The sequence below is a fragment of the Lagopus muta genome, chromosome 5 (assembly GCF_023343835.1).
Source record: "Lagopus muta isolate bLagMut1 chromosome 5, bLagMut1 primary, whole genome shotgun sequence".
NCBI classification, from domain to species: Eukaryota; Metazoa; Chordata; class Aves; order Galliformes; family Phasianidae; genus Lagopus; species Lagopus muta.
Window position 1 is genome coordinate 57,945,873 of NC_064437.1, and position 24,630 is coordinate 57,970,502.

Below are 24,630 nucleotides of genomic sequence, written 5' to 3' on the forward strand. Positions count from 1 at the left end.
ATAATTCCTAGGTAATTAAATGTAACCTACATCACTTGCAAGATCCCTTGATGCTTTGGCAGCAAGTAAAGGCAGAGAATCAAGCTTCATTTCAAATCCCTGGCCCTTGCTCTTCTCCCAGCCTTCTTTGTACTTAACCTGAGAAAGGAGAGACAGAAACATGTCAGTATACAACACACAGTGTCTTAACTGAACATGAGAGTGACTAAGAGCAAAACAGAACTATAAATCTTCTCTGCCCACAAATTAGAACACATAAGTCACAGTTCATTATAATTTGAGTTAATTAATTGGCTAGGATTGAGTCAATAGTTTTATGCTTGGAGTTTAAAGTCACCTTAAATTCCCAAAGATGCTCCAATAGCTCTAGGTTTTAAAGTCTCATGGAGGAGGGAAATGTTTCCAAAAGCATCTGTTGTTTTTTTTTAAATATGCAAATACTGTGGATTAATAGGAGCTGATCTCTAGGGAGGAAGTGTTTAGAATCAGACATCACACTGCACGTTTCAGGATTTTTCTTTCCCCATCATAGCTCCCAACCTAGATCTAGCAATGTTCGCTGCCTAACTGTAGCCGCAGGTCTTTAAGTGAGCTGCTAGAGGCCATCCTTAGTTTGAGATCTTTCAAAAGTTGGCACTCATGTGGTCTGAGGCCTGGTAATTCTTTAGTTTAACTCCTTAAACTAAGGCTTTCCTGTAAGTGCTTGATTTTAAACACACAAGTCTCTGAGAAAGTCACTACATACTGTGAAGAATGATGAATGGCAGCAACAGTAGGTTTGACTCAAGTTCAACAAATTCACTGTGACTCATTGCACAGACTTAAGTGGCCTTTCAATTATTAGAACTGCATAAATGTTGGTTCTTCATACAAACACCAGCACAGAAGTAGCTAATTTGTGAAGTGAACATAGACTTATTAAACAAATTCAAGGCATTTGAAAAGATACTGGGGAAAAAAAAAATGTCTGGCAGCATCACCATACTTGCAATGGCATCCCTATCTCTTTTTGTTCCTAATTCTCATGCTGCTTATTGAAGACAGCTTATAAACATAAGTGTTTCCAGAAACGGTGCCATCATCTTTACATTCATTTCTCTCTTCTGATGGCATTGTGAGTACAAATATTTCCACGTAACTTGACTTACCTCACTATATAATTCTGCATTGGCTTTGGCCTTGACCAACTGAGGTATGTCCTGAGGTAGAGTGTAATTTGTTTTTGTCTTCTCATACTGGGCTCGATAGTTCAACTGCCATAGATTGAAAAACATTAAAATCAAACTCAGTTATTTTTTATTAATTAAGCAATAGGCAAATGGCATTGATTGACTACTGCCGAATTTCAGCCTCCTGGTGTCATATGTTACGTTTGCTATAAGAATATCATAGGTGCTACAGCAATCATAACTTTTACATAGGTGCTAGGAATTGGAATAACTATTCCATAAATAGAGTAACTATTGATTATCTGTAAGTAAAAAATACCTGATTTTTTTACAAATCATGCATTAATAAATATACAGAAAATAAATTCCTAACGAAGTACAGTAATAAAACTGTTAAAAATGGAAGAAAATGTTGTATCTACTGACTGCTGTGACTGCTACGTTTCTGTAAGTAGTTTCATTCAACTTGTATTCTTTTGGTTGTAAATCTGCCAAATACCCACCCACAATAAAAACATTCAAGTGCTTCAAATGCTATGAAATAAAATTATGAGATAATTCATAAACAAAGATGGCCATTGTTGACAGAACTTACATCACTGAGCTGCTGAGCATTTATTTTGGCTTGAGCAATTTGTGGAGTGCTGGCAACAGAGCTATACTTCATCTTGTCTATGCTTTGCCTGTAGTTTACCTAATTTAAAATTAAAGAAATGGAAAAGAGAATATTTAGTAAGGGAGGTAATGTTCAGACTGGAAAATGAGTGCTTGAGTAGACAAAGTTTTGTTAGCTATTTTCCCAGCAAAATCATAACTTAGATCATAATAAGCTGAGATGGAGAAAAATACCAGGATCTCTTGGATGAGATCTGCAGTCATTTATAATCCCTTTCCCTCAAAACAACGAATTCATAAACACAATTAGTCCTCTAAAGCATTAATATTAAACTTATTTCTTACCATCAGTCAGATCAGATTATCTTAAAAGACAGTTATAATGTTCCTTTTTATTAATAGGTCTGTCCAGTGTAATGCTGTACAGAGCAAATGAACTCTCATGCATTATCTTTAATTATTAGATCAAAACTCAGTAATCACAGAAGTTCCCTATGTAGTAAGAATTTTGAGTGAAGGATGAGAGAAGAAAACCATATATTTACAAAACAAAACAAAAAATTAGTAACAATCATAGTATTGAAGTCCACAAAATTAACATGATGACAGCAATGCTAAGCTATTAAAACAAACAAACAAACATATTTAAACCCAAAGTTACACAAGATTACAAATCACAAAGAAGCTTTCTTTTAAACCTGTTGTTGCCAAAGGTTTTACACTGCAGAACACAATTATCGTTCACTGTTGGCCAAGGTCAATATTCACTAATTGCCACTTTGCAAACATTGCAAATCACATAAACCTAGTTTCATAGAACACTCATTTCCAGTTAAATGGACTATGATTCCTTTCCATTTCATGTATCCTTACATAAACTTCCTTCTTTCTGACACAACCATAACATTTCGGAAAGAACTTCAAAATTGATCAAAGTACAACAAAATCAAACATTTGATTTGCTTCCCTTGGAGACAAGAAGAATTTTACTTCCACAGAAAGAGATCGTTTCTTTTTTACTGAAAATGTATACCCCTGCTTATGATTTTTTAAGCAGAAAGGTGACTGTCCACCAAACCTGAACTTACAGAAATTAGTTCTACTTGCTCTAAACATTTCAGCACTTCCTGCTCTTGTACAATTCAGTCAGAAGCTGCTTTTGGAACCCAAAAATCAGTTGGCCACAGAGCCTGTTGTACTACCCACAATCATCACCTAGTACTTTACAGTAGTCCCAGGATTTATCTACTTATTGATAGCTATTATGCTTACTTTGAAGACTTTTCAAAGAAAAAACTGAAATTGTTGCTCAAGAGGCAACAACTCATCTTATAATTGAAGCTTATCAAATAATTCCTCAAAAATACCCCAGGTTGTCCAGAGAAGCTGTGGATGCCCCCTCCCTGGGGTTGTTCAAGGCCAGGTTGGACAGAGTCCTAAGCCCTGATCTAGAGAGTGGCCACCGTGCCCACAGCAGGGGAGTTAGAAGCAGATCTTTAAGGTCCCTTCCAACTCAAGCCATTCTATGATTCTAGGAAGAACATAAGTGTGGGGCAGCACTAATTTTTTCCCACTGTGTTCAACTGAAGCAAATGACAGGAGGTGGCACCACTATTCCTCTCAGCCCTTGTAACTCCTTGCATTTTTGCTTTAACCTTTTCTTTTTTTTTTAATCACCAGCTGTCTTCTTCCATGATTAAATCATCATTTGACATACACAATCTATCACTATCTCTCCTACAGAGAGATGATGAGCCATGCAAGCCATGTAAAAAAGCCATAAAATTATTTACATCTTTCAAAGGGACCAACTTCCTTGTTGTCTGGTATGAAGGAGTGAGAGTAGCTGGGTAATTGTAGTCAACACCATCATGTTTGTAATCAGATTTATAGGCTATCTGAAACAAAGAGAGAACAAAAAAAAAAATCATTCTTTTTTTTAGGCTGTCATTTGTTTGAATAATTATCAGTCAAGAGGAAAGGAGAAACAATAATATTAATATTAAATGCAGGAAACAAAGTAATTTCAATGTCGTGAGTGACAAAGAAAATGAAATTATTTGCATAGTTTAGCCACTAATTGATTCTTTTTCAGCTCCTCAATTAATCCAATGCCAACAGTGGGAGCATTAACTTAACTTCTACCTATGACACATCTCTTTTATCTTTCTGCTTAGTTCTCAAGCTTCTTACAGATTTGTAAATAATGTACTTGAAGGAATGGTATGTAACGAAATAGCTTTTTGACTAACCCAGTAAATTAAATTGGAATCCAGAAATCTTTATTAAAGGCTGTTTTTTTTCACCAAAGGTCTGACCCTGGAGGAGGGAAGCAAGCAGCCTTCAGCATCCTACTGATGTCAAAGAAAACTGAAGGAGCTCAGTATGTTGCCAGATCACTGAATTTGCTTATTTCAGTCTCTCCCACACAGTGCAGTACAAAAGGGTTTCCAGAATTTCTTCTCTTCTCAACATATCTATCCTTCATATCTTTACTACAATATAACCTATGTTCTACCATCAGCTTAATTCTGGAAAAATAAAATAAAGAAAGCCATGACTACAGAAGTGTGATTTAAAAAGACTTACATTGCTTGCCAAGCTGCCCACTTTCATGGCATGTAACATTCGCTTGTCCATACCAATGCCCGTGTAATGACCTTTCATTTGGTTCTGGTATGTTTCTTTGTACTTAATCTGTATTTAAAAACAAACAAACAAACAAACAAAACCTTCATAAAACTTATTTAGTTTTTTCCATGTGTTTCCATGGGTTACAGCAGTGAAAAAAATTGCTACAGCTATGGTATGTCAATGCTGCGCCACTACAGAAACTCACAAGCTCACAAAACAACCACAGCACTTCTAAAAACAAAGCCTAGAATACTCAGTGAATTTCCTAAGGTAAAAGATGTACTTTGTACATTCTTCAGAACACCTGGATACCACATTCAGAAAGTACCTCCACATTCTACTGCTGTAAGTTATTCCATCAGAAGTAAATACTAAAATAAATAATGCAAATAAGCATTATTTCTACAATATTTGTACAAATGAATCATCTACCAAAAGCAGATTGTTTTGCTGCAGCTTTCACCAAGCCCAATGCATACCCAGTGTTCTCACCAACCAGGGAAAAATAACAAGATAAATGATCTACCCTACCATCATCTGCTACCAGAGTAAGCTTCCAACAAACCACACAAGGCACTGAAAACTTACATCACTGGTGTATTTTGAGATCTTGCTCGCATTCTTGAATTGCGGAGTATCGCAGTAATTAATGCTGTACCCTCTGTTGTTCCCAAGATCCTTCTTATATTCCACCTTGGTGACAAGAATACAGAAGGAAAAAAGTTATGGTAAAATGTTAAATTGCTCTATCGAGTTCCCCTGCACACTGATGATTAGCCAGGACTGCTGTTCAAACATTCTGATACATCTCTCTTACCAGAAAACGTATTGTGGAAATTACTATAAGGATGAATTTCTTATCTTCACTTCTCATTTTATAGACAAAAGAAAAATTGTTACTAATTTAATCCACACAGACCTCGGGATTGAACAGGAAAAGGTTTACTAGCTTACTTTTTCAGAGTAATTGGTTTAATATTTTCATTAAGTTCTTTTGCTTTGAAGCAGGGATATTCAGAAGGACTGGGACTAAATTCAGTAATGTGAGGTTAATACACATAGATACTAGCCACAAAAACCTGAGCTTTAAGGATTCATTGCCTGGAAGGGCTGAGAAAGAAAACAGTTCATATGTAGGCTGATCAGACAAGGATGGCAAGATGCTGAAATAATTCAGCCATAAAGAAGGTAAGTGAAGTCCAGAGCAGGAACAAAAAGAGCTTTTTTCAGCAGGCACTGGGTAGTGTGCATGCTATGTACCAGGATCCAGCAAGATCTCATCAGGAACTCATGCATTCTGACAGTCATTCCTGTTCAAGGCATACGCACTCAGCCTGTAACAGCTGCAGTGAAAGACCATGAGAGAAGAAGAATTTTGCTTGCTTAGTCAGGGAAAACAAAGGCTGAGAGAAAATGACATGTGTGCAAGCATCTCAGAAGGATTATCATGGAGGGAAAAGAACTTTATAAACCAAAGGGCAATGTTGGCACAAAACACACTAGTAATAAAACGGACAGGAATAAATACAGACTGGAAATTAGAAGAGAGAGGATTATACAGTGCTATGCAAAAACAGCAGAAGCTAGAAATCATTGGCCCGGGAGGCCCCTTCCAGTCCTACTTCCAGGGGTTTTTCATTATTGAAGGTTTTATTCTTTGACACCTCGAGAGCATAAGTTTTTAAAGTGCCATGGGAAACCTGCAGGAACTCACACTTATTAATAGCTTTATAGCTCGTATGACAATATAAATAAATTAACAATTCATAATCTACTGAGGATTCCCTAGCAATCTCCCTTGGCTAAGCAGAAGAATGCATTAGGAGCAAGTCATTCTTTTACATCACGTAAGAAAACAGAAACCTGCGCTGACAATATAGCACACGTTTTTGATTCTGCTGGTATTATTTCTCACTTATAACCAGAACATTCTTTGAAACACTGTCATATATACTCCCAAATAATCCACAACCATTTATGCTTATAACCTCAGAGCACATCAAGAGCACAGTACAGAGTTTTCTTAGATTTCTATTCTCCACGTAACCAGAATTAGAAGCGCTCTCCTGGTATAACATTCCATGTTTCCATGCATATCTTTGGAAGGGCCAGATAACAGTAAAGATCTGTTCTTGCACCTTCCTTTCCAGTTGCTGTACTACACAAAGAATTTCTGCTACACAAGGAACAACAAAAACAAAAGATTTTAAAATCTGTAGTCCTTATTCATCAGATGCAGAAGTTTGTGTGGGCTGCTATTACACCATTTTTCAGATCACTTACCTCACTAACAAGCTTGTTAGCACTTTGGGCTTGTTTAAGGACCAGGTTGTCTTCAGCTGTTAGAGAGTGAAAGTGAGCTGCACCTTTCATCTTGGAAAGATCTTTCTTGTATTTTATCTGAAAAGTAAGAAAAATTATAAAACAGATGCCTACCTTTTCTATGCTGTTTTTTGGACTGGTTATAAAAGTTGCAATATGGCTTTTCCCATTCTTGCTTTCATAAGAAAATAGAATTTAGAAAGTTGAAACATTGCAAGTTCTTGTTTCCTGAAATAAACCAGGCATAAAATCACAGCCAAAACAATTCCTGCAAAGCCACTGCAGTAGACAGCAGTTTTTAACCTATTTCTTTACATAGAACAGTACTGATTGTTGTTCATAGCTGAAACAGATAACTAACAGACTCATGACAAGAAACTGCTTGGGGCTTGTGTGCTGTTCTATTAGTGAAGTTAATTGTCAGTACTTTAATTTTAGAATTCTGCTCTGAGAATTGCATACAGATAGTTATCAAGCTTTCTATGATTTTTTTTCCTTTTGTAGAAACCAGCATTATGAAAAAGCCTTATCTTTTTGCCACTTTTAAAGTTTTTAAAACAATTACATTGCTCTACCAAGCCAACAATTAGATAAGGTACTTCTGATTTTAATTGAGGCATCTGGATGAGGACTTAAGTTGAGCTAGGATGAGTAACGAGAGATATTTGTGTTGGCCTTTACCAGACTTTGCCCAGCAAAACCCTGTTTGGAACTGTCTTGAGCCTGCTTTGACAGGGGTGTTGGACTTGATGATCTCTGGAGGTCCCTTCCAACTCCCACAGTTCTGTAATTCTGTGAATATATTCCAGTGTTTCTTGCACACAAGGAGATGCAGATTCATAATGTACAAAATAACGAATTACTTGAAATGTGCTCAATGTAAAGTTATTATTTCTTTTTATTTTCCAAGCCTGCTCACCATTTCAAAGGCTTTAGAGACATTAAAGTTGCATTGTAAGTACTCCAGCTGGGTACTGTTATAAATCATCCCTTCACTGCAGATATTAAACTCATAGAATCACGTAAATTGGAAGACCTTCAAGATCATCAGCATTAATAAGGAAACTGCTGACCACACTCAGTTTGAAAAAAATATGGAACTGCCATCTTTAGCTGGAGTGGTCAATGATCCCCTGTTTAAACATGAAATATTTCAGTTTGTCATATGGGATTTGGTCATGGAAGGTCTCAGGTTTTTAATATGGTCTCTATCTGTAAGCTCAAGTAACTGAATGTCACCAATTCTTCCACTCTTGTTTATTGCTAGTGTCTGGTCCAGGCTAGTACAAGCTGAAAGGCTCAAGCACCTGTTAACTTCCCAACAGACAGACTGAGCCCATCAGGTCAGATAGTCTCAGAGGGGGGCAGGTGTCCTCACAAACAAAGTCTGTCACTCACAGGAAGCCTTCAAGGGTAGCAACCTCATTTTTGTCACGGCTAGAAACGGTCTCCTCAAGCAGGACTGAAGCTCTTTAATCAGTGGGCTGCATGCAGGAATCACACTTCACCATCTTTTTTTGCCAATTCTTCAGCTTATTGCCCAAAACTAAAAATCAACAGCTTAGAAATAAGCTAAGCCTTATGTGGTGACAATGTCACACTTCATATGACTGGCTTTGCGCTGGAGGCATGCTACATCAAAATATCAAACCAGTTCAGCTCATTCATCCTCCATTTATTCACTACTGGGAATATACCACAGTAGTCCAAAGGATGATTAAGACAGTTGAAGGTTTCATTAATAATACAGGTGCAGATTTGCCAGGAGGGTTAGCCTAACAGTAGGGATCCCCATTAGTCGCTGCTTCCACCTCCACCCTCACAGAAGCTGGAGCTGCATCCCCTTTTATTAATAGATACTATTAATCCCTTGAGCTATCCAGTTCCCAGCAACACAGTGAAATGTCATCCTTGTTTACTTCTCAGGTGTAATTTTAGCATTTTCCTTCTAGAGCACAGCTCTAACAAACTGATGTTTTTAATTGTTCATGAATGGTATTGATCTGGGTTTCATACTTACATCACTTGCCAATTCATTTGCCTTCTTGGCATTTTGATAAGCTGGGGTGATCATAGCTGGAAAGCTTCCTTTCCCTCTGCGTTCTTCGTACTCATTCATGTAATCCTGAGGAAAAAATCAGTCTTTATTCACCACATATATGTATGGTGGTGTCACGAATGATTTCACAAAACCCCGTAATCCTTGCTAGCAGTAAAGTTCATTACTTTGTCATTATTACTTTTTTAACAAAAGAGAAAGTAAGATTATCAACTTCAAGAATGAAATCACCCACCAAATTAACTGTGCCAGCAAGAGGAATTTAGTTAACAATTAGCTGTGGCCAACATAGCATTCAAGTGTATAACAACATACATCGTTTTAATTTCACCCTAAATCTTAGAGATGTAATATTTCCTATCTTGTCTTTGTTAATATACACTTGCCTGAAAAAAAAACCTGAAAAATATTCAATGGTTTGAGCAGCCAGGAGATCTTAAACTTTCCAAGTTTAGTGTGGGAGCCTGATAGAAATCTCTTGACCTCGCTATAGCCATTCCTCACATCACAACTAACCAAAACATAATACTTCTCTAGAAACAGAAATACCTAGATATTACAGTGCTAAACTATTTTGGGAACAAACTCACAAAATTCAATTTGCTGGATTAAAAAAAAAAAAAGAAGGAAAAGGTTCTGGGTTATCCTATTGAAACTATAAGTAAATATTACCATTTGAAAAGCCTTTTGATGACTTAATAGCAAAATTCTGGAACTTTCTTAGCATGGTATTACATAATGACCACCTCAAAGCTTTCCAGATCTGGGGAGAATGTGATAAGCATATACACAAGTAAGGTATAATGCCGTGTGTCTTCTCTGTTATATTTTGTTTTTCTTTGTGGCAAAGAGCCAATGTAAGCCAAAAATAAATAAATAAATAAACAAATAAATCCATGCCAAGTCAGCAGTACCATGGAGAATGTAGCATAGATAGAAATTAAAAATGTTTGGGGGATCTCTCTGGTGACTTCTCGATGCAAAACAATTGACTTTGGCAATTCTGTGCAGCATCAATATCACAGGATATGATAGGTCATATTGTAAGTCTGTGAACAATATAGATACTGCATCCAAATTATTCTACAAACAGGCACAGAAAGTAAAATATATCTATATTGCTGACTCATCAGCTGAGTTAGTCTTTTAAAATAACATTCGTGAGCCTGAATTCTTCAGACTAAGTTGTCATTTTCTCTTTTTCGCAACTTCCTCAAATACGTTTTATATTATTTCTAATATCATTCATATTCCAAAGCATCATTTTAAAGTTTCAAATAATTAATTTTAACTTTTAACTAGTTTTTCAAAAATTAATAAAACAGCATGCAGTAAATTCTTTAAATTGCCTGATGTATGATATGTACACACATATCTGCACACGTGTAATATGTATAATGTAGCCTCATGATCTTGACTGTTAAAACTCTGATACTTTTACCCATACTTAATTCAGAGAAATCTATTCAGTGGCTCACTTTTATTTGAATAAAAAAATCAGAATCCAGCCTATTAAGATTAGAACTCAAATTAAATTTGAAGTCTCTGACTGAAGTTTCAAAGATACTTTCAAAGAAAAAAAGGCTTAAATTAATTCAAATGATAGAAGCATTCCAATCCTAGAAGATGCAATTAGCACTTTTTCAATCTCATTTTATTTGTTTATTCTTACTAAAACTTGTATGAACTCTGAAGATAGAAACTAATTGAAGACTCCCTTCTAAATTCGTATTATTGAAGGATGGAATGCTTTTCACACATCCAAAGATGTAAAGTTGGACAGAAGCAGTGAACAAATGTAAAATTCCCAAGTGTCTTAGAACAACATACTTCCTATTCCTTCCAAAGAATATAGGTCTGATAAGGAGTTAGGAAGAGAAACTAAACTAACCATATAATTTCTTTTATACAGAAACATCATTCAGTTCCTTTCAAATTCCATTTAGTTGTATTTAGTTCTATTTAATTCTGCTATTTCCATGGAAGAGGCATACCTTAATTAGAAAAGAACTTCAGATGCTATTTGGCAGACCACAAAAATAACTGTGTTACAATTAAAAAGAAATGAAACTAAGAAGACGACTAAAACAGAAATAAAGCCTATTTGGTTCCATGTGCATAGAACTACAACCTGTGAGTCTTACAATACCAATTTTGTAGAAGAGCCAACAACTAAGAAAACCTGCACATATTCAGAGCTGCAAAGCTTCTAAGATTTCTTAGAATAACGGCAGGAGAAATATCCTTTACTACTTTAACTAGCTTTCTATCATTTCAGGACCCTTCCACATTTTCTCCCAGCTGAATTTACATTTTTATTTTCAACAGAACGAAAACTTTCCACATATGACCACATTTGAGTGATACATAAATATACTGTAACAGAAATGTCCAGTGCATTCATGTACACAGATAAGATTTGTCACAGTAGGACTTATCCTCCCATAACCCAAATGACCCTATGAGGATCTGCAATGACAGTGATCTCCCAGATGCTGCATACCTGACCATATTGATCCACATTTTCTCTTGTAAAAGTAACATCTGTTTCAGCTGTATGGCTGGCTTTTCCCTTGATTTCTTTTTCATACATTTGATGATACTTTACCTAAAAGGATTTAAACAAAAATAAATAAATAAAAGGAAAACAATCATCTGGATGAGTTTTACCCTGTCCACGGATACTGTATAATAAAAAACAAACAATGGCACACACATGTTGACAATTCCTGTTGTCACCAATCTTCAGAAGTCAGGTATGCCACTTAAAGATATAGCAACAATAGTGGTGTACTTAATAACATACACAATAAATGTTGGACTTGCCATTTTTACCCATACTAGGAGTCCAATGTATTCAATACCTCCTGCTTCTCAGAGGCTAATCCCTGATGTTCAAGGTAAAAAAAAAAAAAAAAACAACCCATAACTAATTGTAATGTAAATTCATGGTTATCACAGAGCCCTTCTTCCTACTTAATTTGCAACATTGTCACCTGCATGCCATTAATAAAGTGGAATGTTTCTGAATGATCTATCTCCCAATGATCAAGGGAATTCCAGGCAATCAACCTTCAAATTTGGACCAAGATCTGCACTACTGCTGAAGTAAAAATAATGCCTTTAACCTGATGCTGCCCTTTAATCAGCATTTCTCTTTGCTTACAAAGGGTCTTTCACAGATCAAAGGCAAACAAAGGCATTTAAATGTTTTAGAGTAAGTTGCTTTTGCCTTCAGAACTACAGATCTCTTCTGATTCTCCTTGAGGACTCTTAATAATGTTTTAAATTCACTTCCACTGAGTTAGCACAATATATTATCTTATCCAACAAATAGAGCTTTACTTTCACTCTCCAATGACAAAACACAATTGATTGTGCATTCTGAAGCAATGCTGATATCCTTTTACAATGCTTTTTAAGGATTACAGGGATGTTTTGCTCTGTTTGGAATGGAAAAGGAAGCCAATGAAGATCAGTACATCAAGGAGTTTAACAAACACACACATACAAAAGATAAAAAGTAAAATTAGTAGAATAGAAAGCAATTGTTTATATCAAACGTATGCATATACATGTGTATCTGTGTGTATATAAATACATAAAATTGGTGTTCAAGAAGCTTGTTTCTTTGCCTCATGTAAATCTCATTCTGAAATGGTGCACAAGAGACATGGAGCTGCAAGAACTCCCTGGGAGCATGGTAAGTCGTGGCAAAGCAGAGCCCTGCCAACACAGCCCTCCCCTGATGTAAAGCCACCAAGGAGTATTGCAGCTACTGTGTAAGTTAGAACTGCTCTTCAGCCCTTCTAATTGATATGTGGTTGGGCAGAATGAAATCAGAGACCTTCAGCAGACTCTTTATTGTCTTCCTTCTACCTACCATGCAACAGGAAGCTGGGTAAAGTGGAGAATTTTGCCCACAGGTATCTACAGTGTTTATTCACAAATAAAAAGATTTTCCCTTTGTGCATAAAATTCAACCTTATACCTTAAAAAGAAAATAATTTTGTTAATGAATTTTCTTTCCAAAAAGAGACTCTGCTTTGGACACTTACATCACTGGCTAATTCATTTGCTCTCTTGGCAATTTGATAAGCTGGAGTGATCATAGCAGGAAAGCTGCCTTTCCCTCTCTGTTCTTCAAAGTCTTCAGTGTATTTCAGCTGTAAAAGCAAACAAACAAAATAGAACAAACACAGAACAAACAACAGCAATAAACAAACAAAACAAACAGGACTGATCAGAGAAATGTATTTTGGTTACACACATAATCAGGTCTTAAAGTTACAAAGTCCAGTATTCTACAGCTGTCAACTGCCAAACTGTCTTGTATTAAGTTTTTATGTTCATATTTGCAAGTGATTTATAAATATCTTAAGAGTCACTTTCAGAGTCAAAAGTGAATCAACCTATATTTTTTTCCACTTACATCACTTGCAAGCTGCCCTCCAGCCTTTGCATGAAGTATATCTGGAGTGTCTACAACAGAGGTGAACTTTGAAACTCTCTCTTCATGTCCCCGCCTATATTCCACCTGGGGGAAAGATACATATATAAAATACATACTACAAGCAAGAAGTAGCAAATATATTTATTCTCTCAGAAATTATCAGTAGGAAGTAAGCAGCAATTGTAAAGAGATTCCCCACTGCAGAGTTGAATTTTAGGCATGCTGAAATCTCCATTTCCTTAAAGTGAATGCTGGAAGGAGACAGAACTGGCCCCAGGTAATCAAAGTTTTAAATGATACTAAATTTATGTGAGCCATACATTTGATTAAATTATTACAAAAACAGACATTAACAGACATTATTAAGGTCATACTGTGGTAACAATACAGGCAGTATAGAAAAAAATGTAATACCTTAAAACCATTTGTTCAGGATTTATTTTTATTTGATCACTTTCAGTTGAATTGTTATTTTTATGAAAAGGCAATTCTGTGTGTATATATGATCTAATTTATCTTGTAAATGAATTAAGTTTAATATTAACAATATTTAATTTCATATAATAAAGAGAGTGGAAAAGATCAGAAGATGAGAAAAAAAAATTAATAAAGCCACCAAATGAAAATAAAAGTATTGAAGTAAAAGTTTTTGAGTGCTCATGATTTTATTCAGGTTGTAATACATTACAGAAAAAGTTGTTTTATCTTCCAGGAAGTGTCTGCATTGTCATTTATCTTATATGATTATTTTTCCCAAAGCAATTTGTTAATCATGTTTCTCTCAACACGTTAGACTTTTATTTTGTAGAACTGTGTTCATCATAGAGTACACTGTCTGAAAAGAATGGCCAAAACCCAGGATTCTCCACCTTCAGGAAATCTAATACATGATTTAAAAAGCTAACACTTACATTACTGCTTAGTTGAGTGGCTCTCTTAGCCACCTGATAGCCTGGAGTGATCATAGCAGGAAAGCTGCCTTTGCCTTGACGCAGCTCATATTCTTCTGTATACTGGAGCTGCAAAATTAACATTTGGGTTTTGTTATTCTAAAGGAACATACTGCAGTTTAATATTGTTACCTTTTTAACATCCCCTTCCTGAAGGTCTGTAGCTTATACCATATAAGTTTGTTAGGTAGAAATATGTCCTACTTCCAAAATCAAACAAATGACAAAAAAAAACTCCAACCAACCAACATTCCACCTTTGTATCTATAATCCATGGTTAGTTTTCTGTGTTATTTAGGGCTCTAACCCATTGCAAGGGCAGAGACAGTCATACTTTAGATTTTCCCCTATAAAGGAAAGACAGTCGATGGAAGTTCTACTCCATGAAAAATAACACATCATAAGTTCTGCTTTAGAGAGGAAAAGAGTACTAAGATAAAGATATAATCAAGGTCAGGTCAGGTATCTTTGATAATAGCTGAAGTGCATCTCTGTTACATAAACATAGAAATGTGTGGTTTTCAGGATAGGCAATAACACTGTTGTGTGACTAATTACTCACATGGCTAAATACTGTTAATGATGGAAGTAGAATAACTTGAATTAGAAAATTCTTCTTCTTGTACAAGAATCACCATTCCAAGTCCTGACTCCACACAGAGCAACCCATAATTCACACCCTGTGTCTTAGAGTGCTGTCCAAACACTTCTTGATCTCTGGCAACTTGGGGCCATGACCATTGCCCTGGGGTGTCTATTTCAGTGCCCAACCACTCTTCTGGTAAAGAATGTTTTCCTAATATCCAATCCAAACCTCCCCTGATGCAGCAGTAGATATGTCAGTATTTCTTTTGGTAGCATCTTACTGAAGGTTTGAGTTTGATGCACTTTTCAGCCATGAAACTGAATGTATTTCATATGTCAGTGCACTTACATCATTCAGAGTCTTCTGTGCCTGAGTTATCCTGACCATCTGAGGATCTGGCATGTTTCCTGAGTACCATGATGTTCCCCCCTGATAGGCAGCATAGTAAGCATTCTACAAAACAAAAATTAAATAACTACTGAGCTGTACCCTTGTTTTAAAAAGGGAGCAGATGGTCTGAAAGGAAGAAACACACAATGCTGTGGAAGCAAAATTTACCCTCCGATGACATATAGTACAAGGCCTCCACATACCTTCAAAATGCCAGACACCAAGATGTCAGGACATAAGATCCTGGATTGATACCCAAATAACTCCCCTGGGAACCAGATCACTTGTTGTAAAGCTTCAGTGTCAGTTGCAAAGAAGCATGTTGGTACATCAGTACAAGCAGCAGCCTAATTTCTAGGTAGGTATGCTCATCCTCTCCCACCTTTTGGTTCCTGCACCCTAAGCTATAGCTACTTAGCCAAAAACAGTTCAGCCAAATAAGAAGCATTTTGCTTTTTTAGCATTGTGAATAAGCCTGCCAAGGGAAAACTTTGTTATCTTGTGGGCTTAAGGCTTGGAGACTTGAGGGTCATCTCTTACCTGGCTGGCCAGATGTTGGGCTTTATAAGCAGCTTCAATGTCTCTGGACCTCCCATCCCACTGAAAGGCAGATTTGAATTGCTCACTCTCTTCTCGATATTTTACCTACAAAAAAAATTAACTTGGAATTAGTAGCATGTTGGTACAGACTAAACACAGCACTCCCAGGAGAACAGAGACAAACAAGGTCAGCGCAGTCTTAGTCCACAGTGGTATGGAATCTGCAGGAACTGCAGCAACCAAAGAGTAATGCAAATCAAAGCAACAAAAACAGTGCTGTTCACACAACAAAATTGGCTTTAGTTTTAAGGTCAAAGCTTGTGTTGCAACCCACACAACAAGATTCTACCTAATACTAGTTCTATTATGAAGCTGCACATCTGTAAAGGAATGGTATATTAGACTTGAAATTTGATGTGAAGCTCTGAAAGAATAATTTGGTCTTCGGATAACACTTTTTGGGGAGAAAATCTACAAGGACTAAAAGAACTTTTAAGCAGAACATACCAATGCAGTATTAGAAGAAATAACTACTTCTTGCTGAGCAATACACTGACTGTGTAAATGCAAGGGAATACCATAGTAAGTCCTGGGCCACTGTTTTCCTCTTTCTTTCCTGATATCCAACCTAAACTTCCCTGGCACAACTTAAGGCCATTTCTCCTCATCCTGTCACCTGTCACCACTGAGAAGAGACCAACCCCGCTCTTGCTGTAAGCACCTTTCAGGTACTGGAAGAGAGGAATAAGGTCTCCCCTCAGCCTCCTCTTCCCCAGACTGAACAGCCCCTGTTCCTTCAGTCCCTCCTCGTAGGGCATATTCTCCAAGCCCTTCACAAGCCTTGTTGCCCTGACAGAGAAAAGATACTCAACATGCACAGTTTTCAATTTATAAATTAAGTACAAGAGGCACACAGAGATTAATGATTTGTCTGCAACACAGAACTTCTGTGTAGAGAGAAGCTGCTGAATTTTTATCTCTATATTCACTTACATGAAAAGAGCATGATATAAATGAAGAAATATTTTTTCTGGTTAAGTTTAAAAATAAGAAAAAAATGCAGTAGGAATTGAAGCAACTTAGTACCACTTTATACATTTACCAATGAAATGGTGTTCCTACAAGCAAAATTTCTACAGAAGTGCTCCCTTTAAGTAAGTACTGCAGAATCAGCTTCTTTACTACCCTGAGCAATTTTCTCTCTGGAGCAGAACCTCATTATGTGATTGAAAAGGACAGAAGGTGCTTGAGGTGTTAAAAAAATAAAGGCAGGGAGGTGGGGGGGGGGGGGGGGGGGGAATGATCTTTGAGCTATAATTTGTCTGGTGTATATATTCAGATGCACTGGAAGTATCTGTGTCATATCATGCCTAAAACCAGAAATAGAACCTACAGTAATCCCAAGCTCATTCCTCACCAGATCTGTCACACACGGCTTAAAGTGTGACAGTCACTGTTGAAAAAGTGACTGCCTCTGATGATGCCAAACTTGATGCATGATGCATACACACGAATGATACAGATACAGCATCTCATAAAAGTCACTAAATGTGCTTCCACTTTGCATGGCTAACACAGAAAAACAGAATAATGTAGTGCACTGTAAGTAACGAAACTTACTTCTTTTATTAATGTCTAACCACATTTAAACACATTGGTTTTTTTTTTTTTACTAAATATGGCTGTGCAATCAGTAGTGCTATTTTAGTGCACTGAAAGAGACATGGCATAGAACTGAGGTTGCAAACGATTACGGGGTGGTTCAATGTTTCTTGTTTTATAAAAGTTGGTAGGCATGTAAGTTTGAAACAAATACACCTGGAGGAAAACAATGCAAGGCACAGCAGTGGCTTTCGGCAAGAAAAAAGACTCGGAGCACCTCTAGAGGTTCAGAGGTGCACAGCAGCCTTCTGCAATAGCTGCACTTAGTCGGGTGCAGAAAGCTGCGCCAGCCAAAACATTCTAGCAAAACATTTCCAGCAAAGCATGCAAAGCTCCCCACGCTTTGTGCTGCCTCGCAAAAATGAAATACCAGCTCAGATTTTCCAGAAATATTGGACAAAGTATTTATGAGAACTTTTGCCTAGCTCTGACTGAGATAGATGTGTTTGTTTGTTTCATGGCACTCGGTATCAGTTTCAGATGAGATCATAAAACAAGTAGGTCATTCTTGTTTCAGACAGCTGTGTAAACCCCCAGCTTAGTTACTAAGTTTGCATACTCTGGGCAGTATCTCCTGCAGCTTATGCAAGCAACGCTTCCATATGGATTGCCAGACATGGTGTATAAGAATCTGCCATCCATTTTTCTTTTTGAAAGTATCGTTTGGTTTCTTATGAATGAAACAGTTTTTAAAATTATATTCAAACCTGGGCTGAAGCGTTTACTGCTCTTAAAGAGCACAGAAGGCTAAATACAGAATACATACTTATATTTTTATAACAAGACCTAAACGTGTTACCAAAATTTTAATCAGAGCCAAACACATTTGGCCATCAAACTCCTTACCTCACTTACCACTTCCGATAGCTTTTTGGCATTCAAATTTATTGGTGTCTCAAATATGCTTGTGAAGGCATTGTTTTTTGGGTTGTGCCTAAGAAAGGAAGCATAAAAGGATTTGAGGAATGTACCAGACAGCCCACAAGAAAGGTTCTCTTTGAGCACTTGAAAACAATATCAGCCTCCACCCCCCCTGTACACAACTTTTCCCCCACTCAAACATAGATCTCAGATTATGTTCAAGTTATTATTGTATAGAGTAGGTGCCTAGAGCAAAATTAATTTTAATGATCATCATATCAATGCTGTGTTTCTAATAACAAAAGAGAATAATAGAATAAAAAACAACTGTCATCTCTCCTTTTTCTGCTGACAAATTTGACAGGAACTGATCATTATAAAATAAAAACTTCCGAGAACAAACCAACTCCAAAATCTGCATTTTATACATTTTCCTGATGATTAACTCAACCCTGTTAACTCTTAAACATTGATTTGGAAAGCACTGGATTTTATGGTTGGGTTCATTTCCTTCCTGAAATACTGAAATGAAGCCAAATTTGGCATCTTTTAATATGCTGGGCAAATGAGGAAGCTTTATCTTTAACAAGAGTTTCCCACCATTGTTGAGCCACTTAAACGCAAAGATAAGCACTCAGGCTCTAATAATACATTATTACGCATTGCATAGGAACAGACTGAGTCTAAATGGAGATCTGTTTCATTAGGATTACTTCACAATATTTAAAAATACAATAAAATAAAAACCAAAGGAAACAAACTTACACTTGACAGTAAGGCTTTTTCTCATGGCTAACAAAGTTGTTTACTGTTAACATCATCTTGCACACCTCACAGTGAAAACAGGCTTTATGCCACGTCTGGAAATACCACAAAAGAGAAACCAAACAGACATTATTTGTGTTTCATTATTATTCCATTGAGATTCATATTGCAGTATTGACCCGTTCCACCTATTTCATGAACCTGAAAAACTCCTCTTCAAATACATGCTTATTATTAACTCATTTCAGATCTGATCCCAATTATGAGTTAAGAACTTCTGGAACCAAGAGATCTGCACTGTGTTAAAAGCTCCAATCTATACATTTATTATAGTCCAAAATAATAAAGAAAAAGAACTGACCTGATCTATACAGTTAATCTTCTCAGCAGGGTAAACCCCATAGCCACATCTAGCACAGGGCTGCACATTCATCTTGAAATCCACAGAGTGAAAAATATATAGGTTTATACAAAAGGTTCAAAGAGTATGAAAGTGACTTTTTGGCCTGCGCAAAGCACGCTCTAGACGCTCCAGTCAGGGCCTTTTGCCGTGGTCAATGGCTCCCATTAAAGTTCTGAATTGAAGTCTGTTGCTCCGTTTCCTGACCTTCTGTTTCAAAGTCAGCTGCAGGCTGGCTTTTAAAGCTGCCAGTTAGTAAGAGCAGTTATTTTGGCAACTGTGTCAGTGCGTAAGGGAGGGTAGCAATATCTTTCTCTAAATAGAAGAATGAACTCATGGAATCGAATCATGTCCATGTGAACATTAGAATCTGATCATTTTGTATTTCAGTTTTGTTCTAAAGCCTGTTGTCGTAAGCCCAGGGGGAAGATAAAAGCCTACACAGCAGCAATTCATCAGTCACCACTCACCCTGATGCACAGCAAATGACTTTATGTAGGGCTGCTCTGGAGCATTATATTAGGAGGTACCACCAAAGAAGCAGGCCAGAGATGGGTTTGGAGCATCCCAGCCCTTCATTACACCTGGAAGAGGTACATTTGTTCTCCATCACTGTCTTGTCAACCATCACTCCAGATATAGGACACACAGCAACATGGGCCTCTTATCTCAAAGGGCTCTAAATGTGCTGGGTGCAAACCCAAACATCTATCCCCCATGGATAAAAACATCAGAAAGGAACAATTTACTTATGGAATGAACAAGGCAGCTATTTAAGAGTGTCCACAAAGGGCAGGTTGGCACAGACCTGAGTAAAAAAATTGCTGACAACACTATTTAAGAGTCATTATGTTTGACGTTAGGATTCAACCAAATTATTATGGTTGTCAAGTCTACTCTGAACAACAACAAAAAAAAGTTATTAAATTTTGTCAGCTACAAATGGTCAGGATTTGAGCTTTCTGTCTCAGCTGATCATAATACCTCCACTAGGTATGCTTAGAGAGCCTCCTATGCAAGAGATGGGGATACACTGTTCTGCTTAACCTATGCCTGAATGCTGACAATGTACTGGCACAAGGTGCAGTCAACAACTGGCACACTGAAAATAGACACTAATCTGATGAGCAATAGGTATGGCACAAAGTCCTGCAAACACTTAAGGCTGTTCAAAAGAGGTGATTAATATGAACATACAGATACTTCCATTTTCTTTTAAAAATATATGGTTACAGAATAAAACTTGTGCTACAATTACTGCTGTGTTTCCTCACGGTATTCCCTAGGGAACTGGGAGCAATTTTATGTTGACTATGTTATATCACCATAACATTTATAATGCTCACACCTGTGAACCTAAATAATGTGGTGGTCTTCCAGTTTCCTTTCTCACACACCTTTTCACATTTTTTTCAAACTGCCATTATGTTTATACAGATGACAGCTATTAGGGTCATAGTGGCCAGGCTGTCTCTTCTTTATTTAGCACTGGGCACGCTACCAGCTGCTGCCTCTTTGTGTCTATCTACTCCAGGAGCAAATTTATCATTTATTTTCTAGGTAACCCTTGTTTTGATCCCACACAAGGAACAAAGGCAGCCCGAGGCTTGGATGGGTACACTCTTGGCTGGGTAAGGAGCTGGCTGGAGGGCCGGGCACAGAAAGTGGTGGTGAATGGAGTCAAATCCAGCTGGCGACCGGTCATGAGTGGTGTTCCCCAGGGGTCGGTGCTGTGGCCTGTCCTCTTCAATATCTTTATTGATGACCTCGATGAGGGCATGGAGTGCACCCTCAGTAAATTCGCAGATGACACCAAATTGGCTGGAAGTGTGGATCTGCCTGGGGGTAGCGAGGCCCTACAGAGGGACCTGGACAGGCTGGAGAGCTGGGTTGAAGCCAATGGGATGAAGTTCAACAAGGCCAAATGCCGGGTCCTGCACTTCGGCTACAACAACCCCAGGCTACGCTACAGGCTTGGGGCGGTGTGGCTGGAGGACTGCATAGAGGAAATGGACGTGGGGGTATTGATTGATGCTCGGCTGAACATGAGCCGACAGTGTGCCCAGGTGGCCAAGAAGGCCAATGGCATCCTGGCTTGCATCAGAAACAGCGTTGCAAGCAGGAGCAGAGAGGTGATTGTTCCCCTCTATTCAGCACTAGTGAGGCCGCACCTTGAGTACTGTGTCCAGTTTTGGGCCCCTCACTGCAAAAAAGATATTGAGGCCCTGGAACGTGTTCAAAGGAGGGCAACAAAGCTGGTAGGGGTCTGGAACACAGGCCATATGAGGAGAGGCTGAAGGAGCTGGGAATGTTCAGCCTGGAGAAGAGGAGGCTCAGGGGAGACCTTATTGCTCTCTATAACTTCCTGAAGGGAGGTTGTAGTGAGCTGGGGGTCGGCCTCTTCTCTCGTGTCATCAGTGATAGGACCAGGGGGAATGGTTTCAAGCTACGGCAGGGGAGATTCAGGCTGGACATTAGGAAGTATTACTTTTCAGAAAGGGTGGTCAGGCACTGGAATGGACTGCCCAGGGAGGTGGTGGAGTCACGAAGCCTGGGGGTGTTCAAGGAAAGGCTGGATGTTGTGTTGAGGGACATGGTTTAGTGGGAGCTATTGGGAATAGGTGAACGGTTGGACTGGAAGATCTTTTAGGTCTTTTCCAACCTTGGTGATTCTATGATTCTATGATTCTAAAGATGTATGTCCTCCTTCTCTTTCAGCACATTCCTGAAATGAGCGCAGAGAGGTGCTGAAAACAGCCAGTCCCCAAACCAGAAAGACTTCAACCAGGAGCCAATTTAACACCGAGGATCCGGACGGGACTCCAGGATGCTCTGTGCACCACATGTTCCTTCCAAGCCAAGAGGCTTCTCATAGCTAGGTTTCACAAATAGAACTTACTTCATGTCAGCAGAGACAGGGCATGCTTGCTTCTTTTCACCAGAACACAGATTACCAACTTGTCTGAAAGTCAGCCAATGTTTTCAAGTTCTCCTTCTCGGAGGTTACAGCATATCCTAAAAGAGAAGTAGGGTAACAACATCCTGTGCAGCAACATCATTCCCAGCAATGCCCATTCCAAGCACACTATTTTCCCTCACATCCATACCGTCCCAGTTCTGCTGGAATCTATTGAAGACTTTCCCATTCCTGAGCATCTCAAAACCATCCTGTTGTATGGCCTGTGCTTCACCACTCTGGATTGAAACTAGAGTTGCTATCAGAAAAGAGAATTTATCAAAAAAAACAAGCATTGTACAGTGTCATTATAAAGTACATGTTCCATTTTGATCATGCAAGGAATTAAATCACAAAACCAGTGCAAGTTTGTTATCTTGACAAATCTTAGCAAGACATTTTTTCTTCAGTTAAAAGCTCATTGTGGCTTTTTTCCTCCCTTAGTAGGGCCCCATAAAGGCTTTTTGATATCAATGAAAATCTTAAAAGGCTTTACTTAACAGTAGAACCTTAATCAATGTGGTTTAAAAGTACCTCAGTTACACACAAAGTACAAGGAGACAGTACCTTGAAAGTGCAAATTAGTAGGAAGAAACATTGTTACCTCTCCAAGCACCTTTTATTCATTGAATTAACTGCATAGAAAACTATACAGCGTGCCTGCATCGAGAATCTGAATCTAAAAGCACACAAAATAACCTCTTAACAGACATTCAAGTCAGGGCCGCCTTCTCTGTCACTCCTGAATAGCAGCTGTGCCCTTCCAGCAGCATGAATAGCAGGAAGCCGGGCTCTATAAATCCTGGCAACCACATCTTCCCTCTTTTGCAAAAATAGAAATTAGAAAAAGGTGCAGTTCCACCACACAAACTGGGGGTACTATCCACTGTTAAAAGCTGCCTGTAGAAATTCAGACACGAGCCCAAATTCACCATAATCTTTTCTAACCATGTAGCTAATTAGATAATCTGGGCTCAGCATTTTATTCGTGTTAACCAAATTCAGCATAGTAGCAAACACTGCTTCCAAAAAAACCAGAAGTTGGAAAATATTTATCAAGACATGAAGAAAAACAGCTATGGGACTACTGTCCATATATGTACAGTAGGCTTTTGCATTTTTGTTGTTTTGGAAACCAGCAAACAACTGTTCACATTTCTCAACTTCTGCTTACATTTTCCTTTTGTTGCCAGTGTCTGGAAAACTGAATAGCCGGGAGATTTTGCAAATGTTGCCAAAGAGCAAGAGAAAGTGAGAGCAGGAATAGAGAGAAATGGGGGAAAAAAAGAATCAAAAGGACAAAAAGGCAGAGCAGAGAAAGAAACGTAGAGGATATAGCTCAAATTAAAAGTTTGAAGAAAACTGTGCAAGGCATGCACAGCACAGCCCATGCAGACAACATCCACATGGTCCAATATTCCCATTTAATATACATAAAAACCTAACAGCTGTAAGTTAGGAGGGAACATCCTGAGAGTCACTCAAGTTCTTCCACCTAGAAATATCCTCGCCTCTGCCTCCCAAGTCACAGCAAAGCCCCATCCTTGTTTTCACAGATGTCGTGCAGAACGTAGCACAGTTATTATTCCAGACAGGTACTATTTTGTTGCCTCAAGCCTTCTAGTTTGTACCTGCCATCTACCTTTCAATTTCCCAAAGGCATGCTGCATTGTCATCCTGCAGCTGCTTACACGGTGGTTAAACATTTCTTTTCTACAATGCAAATATCCAGCCAAAGGCTTCCTTATTAATGTTTTTAGAGAGTAGAGTGAGTCTCCAGGGATAAGAGGAAGAATGCTGATGCATCACATTGCTGGCTCTTCCTTCTGCCCAGTAATGCATATGGCCAGCTATGCAATAGTACACGTGAGAAAATATTTCCTTCCTGACCCTTCTTGAGGTAGCAATCATTCTGTGCCCTGAAGCAAGATATTTCCCTTTACTTATATATTTTCTAATTTCTCCCTTACTCATCACTAGCTAGATTTTCTGAAATATCTAGCACCTTATTTTCCACTGAAATATTAAATTACCATGTAGTTAAGAACAGTTTTCCAGCACACTGAGGAATCAAGCTGATCGAGCTGTAGATGTCCCTTTTCACTGAAGGGAAGTTGAACCAGATGACCTTTAAAGGCTCTTTCAAACTCAAACAATTCTGTGAAACACAACACGGTTTTTTCAATAGCATTACAATGACTTGTAGAATGGAGATGTTTTTAGATATGCCAATTTGGCCATGAGGACCAGATGACAATATATAAACAT

At 38.0% G+C, this 24,630-nt stretch overlaps 1 protein-coding gene across 2 annotated transcripts in view; it reads right to left on the minus strand.

Moving 5' to 3' along the window:
* Positions 1–19,630, minus strand: part of LOC125694191 (nebulin related anchoring protein) — a 45,484-nt gene extending 25,854 nt beyond the window's left edge. Inside the window, exons 1-17 of one of the 2 annotated variants that reach the window (XM_048947047.1) lie at positions 19,368–19,630; positions 19,007–19,101; positions 18,236–18,314; positions 15,719–15,823; positions 15,137–15,241; positions 14,164–14,271; positions 13,232–13,336; positions 12,858–12,965; positions 11,303–11,407; positions 8,761–8,865; positions 6,702–6,818; positions 5,007–5,111; positions 4,374–4,481; positions 3,578–3,682; positions 1,765–1,863; positions 1,149–1,253; positions 31–138 (exon numbers count right to left, since the gene is read on the minus strand). In XM_048947047.1, coding sequence (XP_048803004.1) covers positions 31–138; positions 1,149–1,253; positions 1,765–1,863; positions 3,578–3,682; positions 4,374–4,481; positions 5,007–5,111; positions 6,702–6,818; positions 8,761–8,865; positions 11,303–11,407; positions 12,858–12,965; positions 13,232–13,336; positions 14,164–14,271; positions 15,137–15,241; positions 15,719–15,823; positions 18,236–18,314; positions 19,007–19,101; positions 19,368–19,439 — 1,734 coding nt within the window. In that variant the 5' untranslated portion in view covers positions 19,440–19,630. Of the gene's footprint in view, positions 1–30; positions 139–1,148; positions 1,254–1,764; positions 1,864–3,577; positions 3,683–4,373; positions 4,482–5,006; positions 5,112–6,701; positions 6,819–8,760; positions 8,866–11,302; positions 11,408–12,857; positions 12,966–13,231; positions 13,337–14,163; positions 14,272–15,136; positions 15,242–15,718; positions 15,824–18,226; positions 18,315–19,006; positions 19,102–19,367 lie in introns of both variants that reach the window. The other variant, XM_048947046.1, reaches the window with a different exon arrangement.
* Between the last annotated feature and the right edge of the window lie 5,000 nt (positions 19,631–24,630).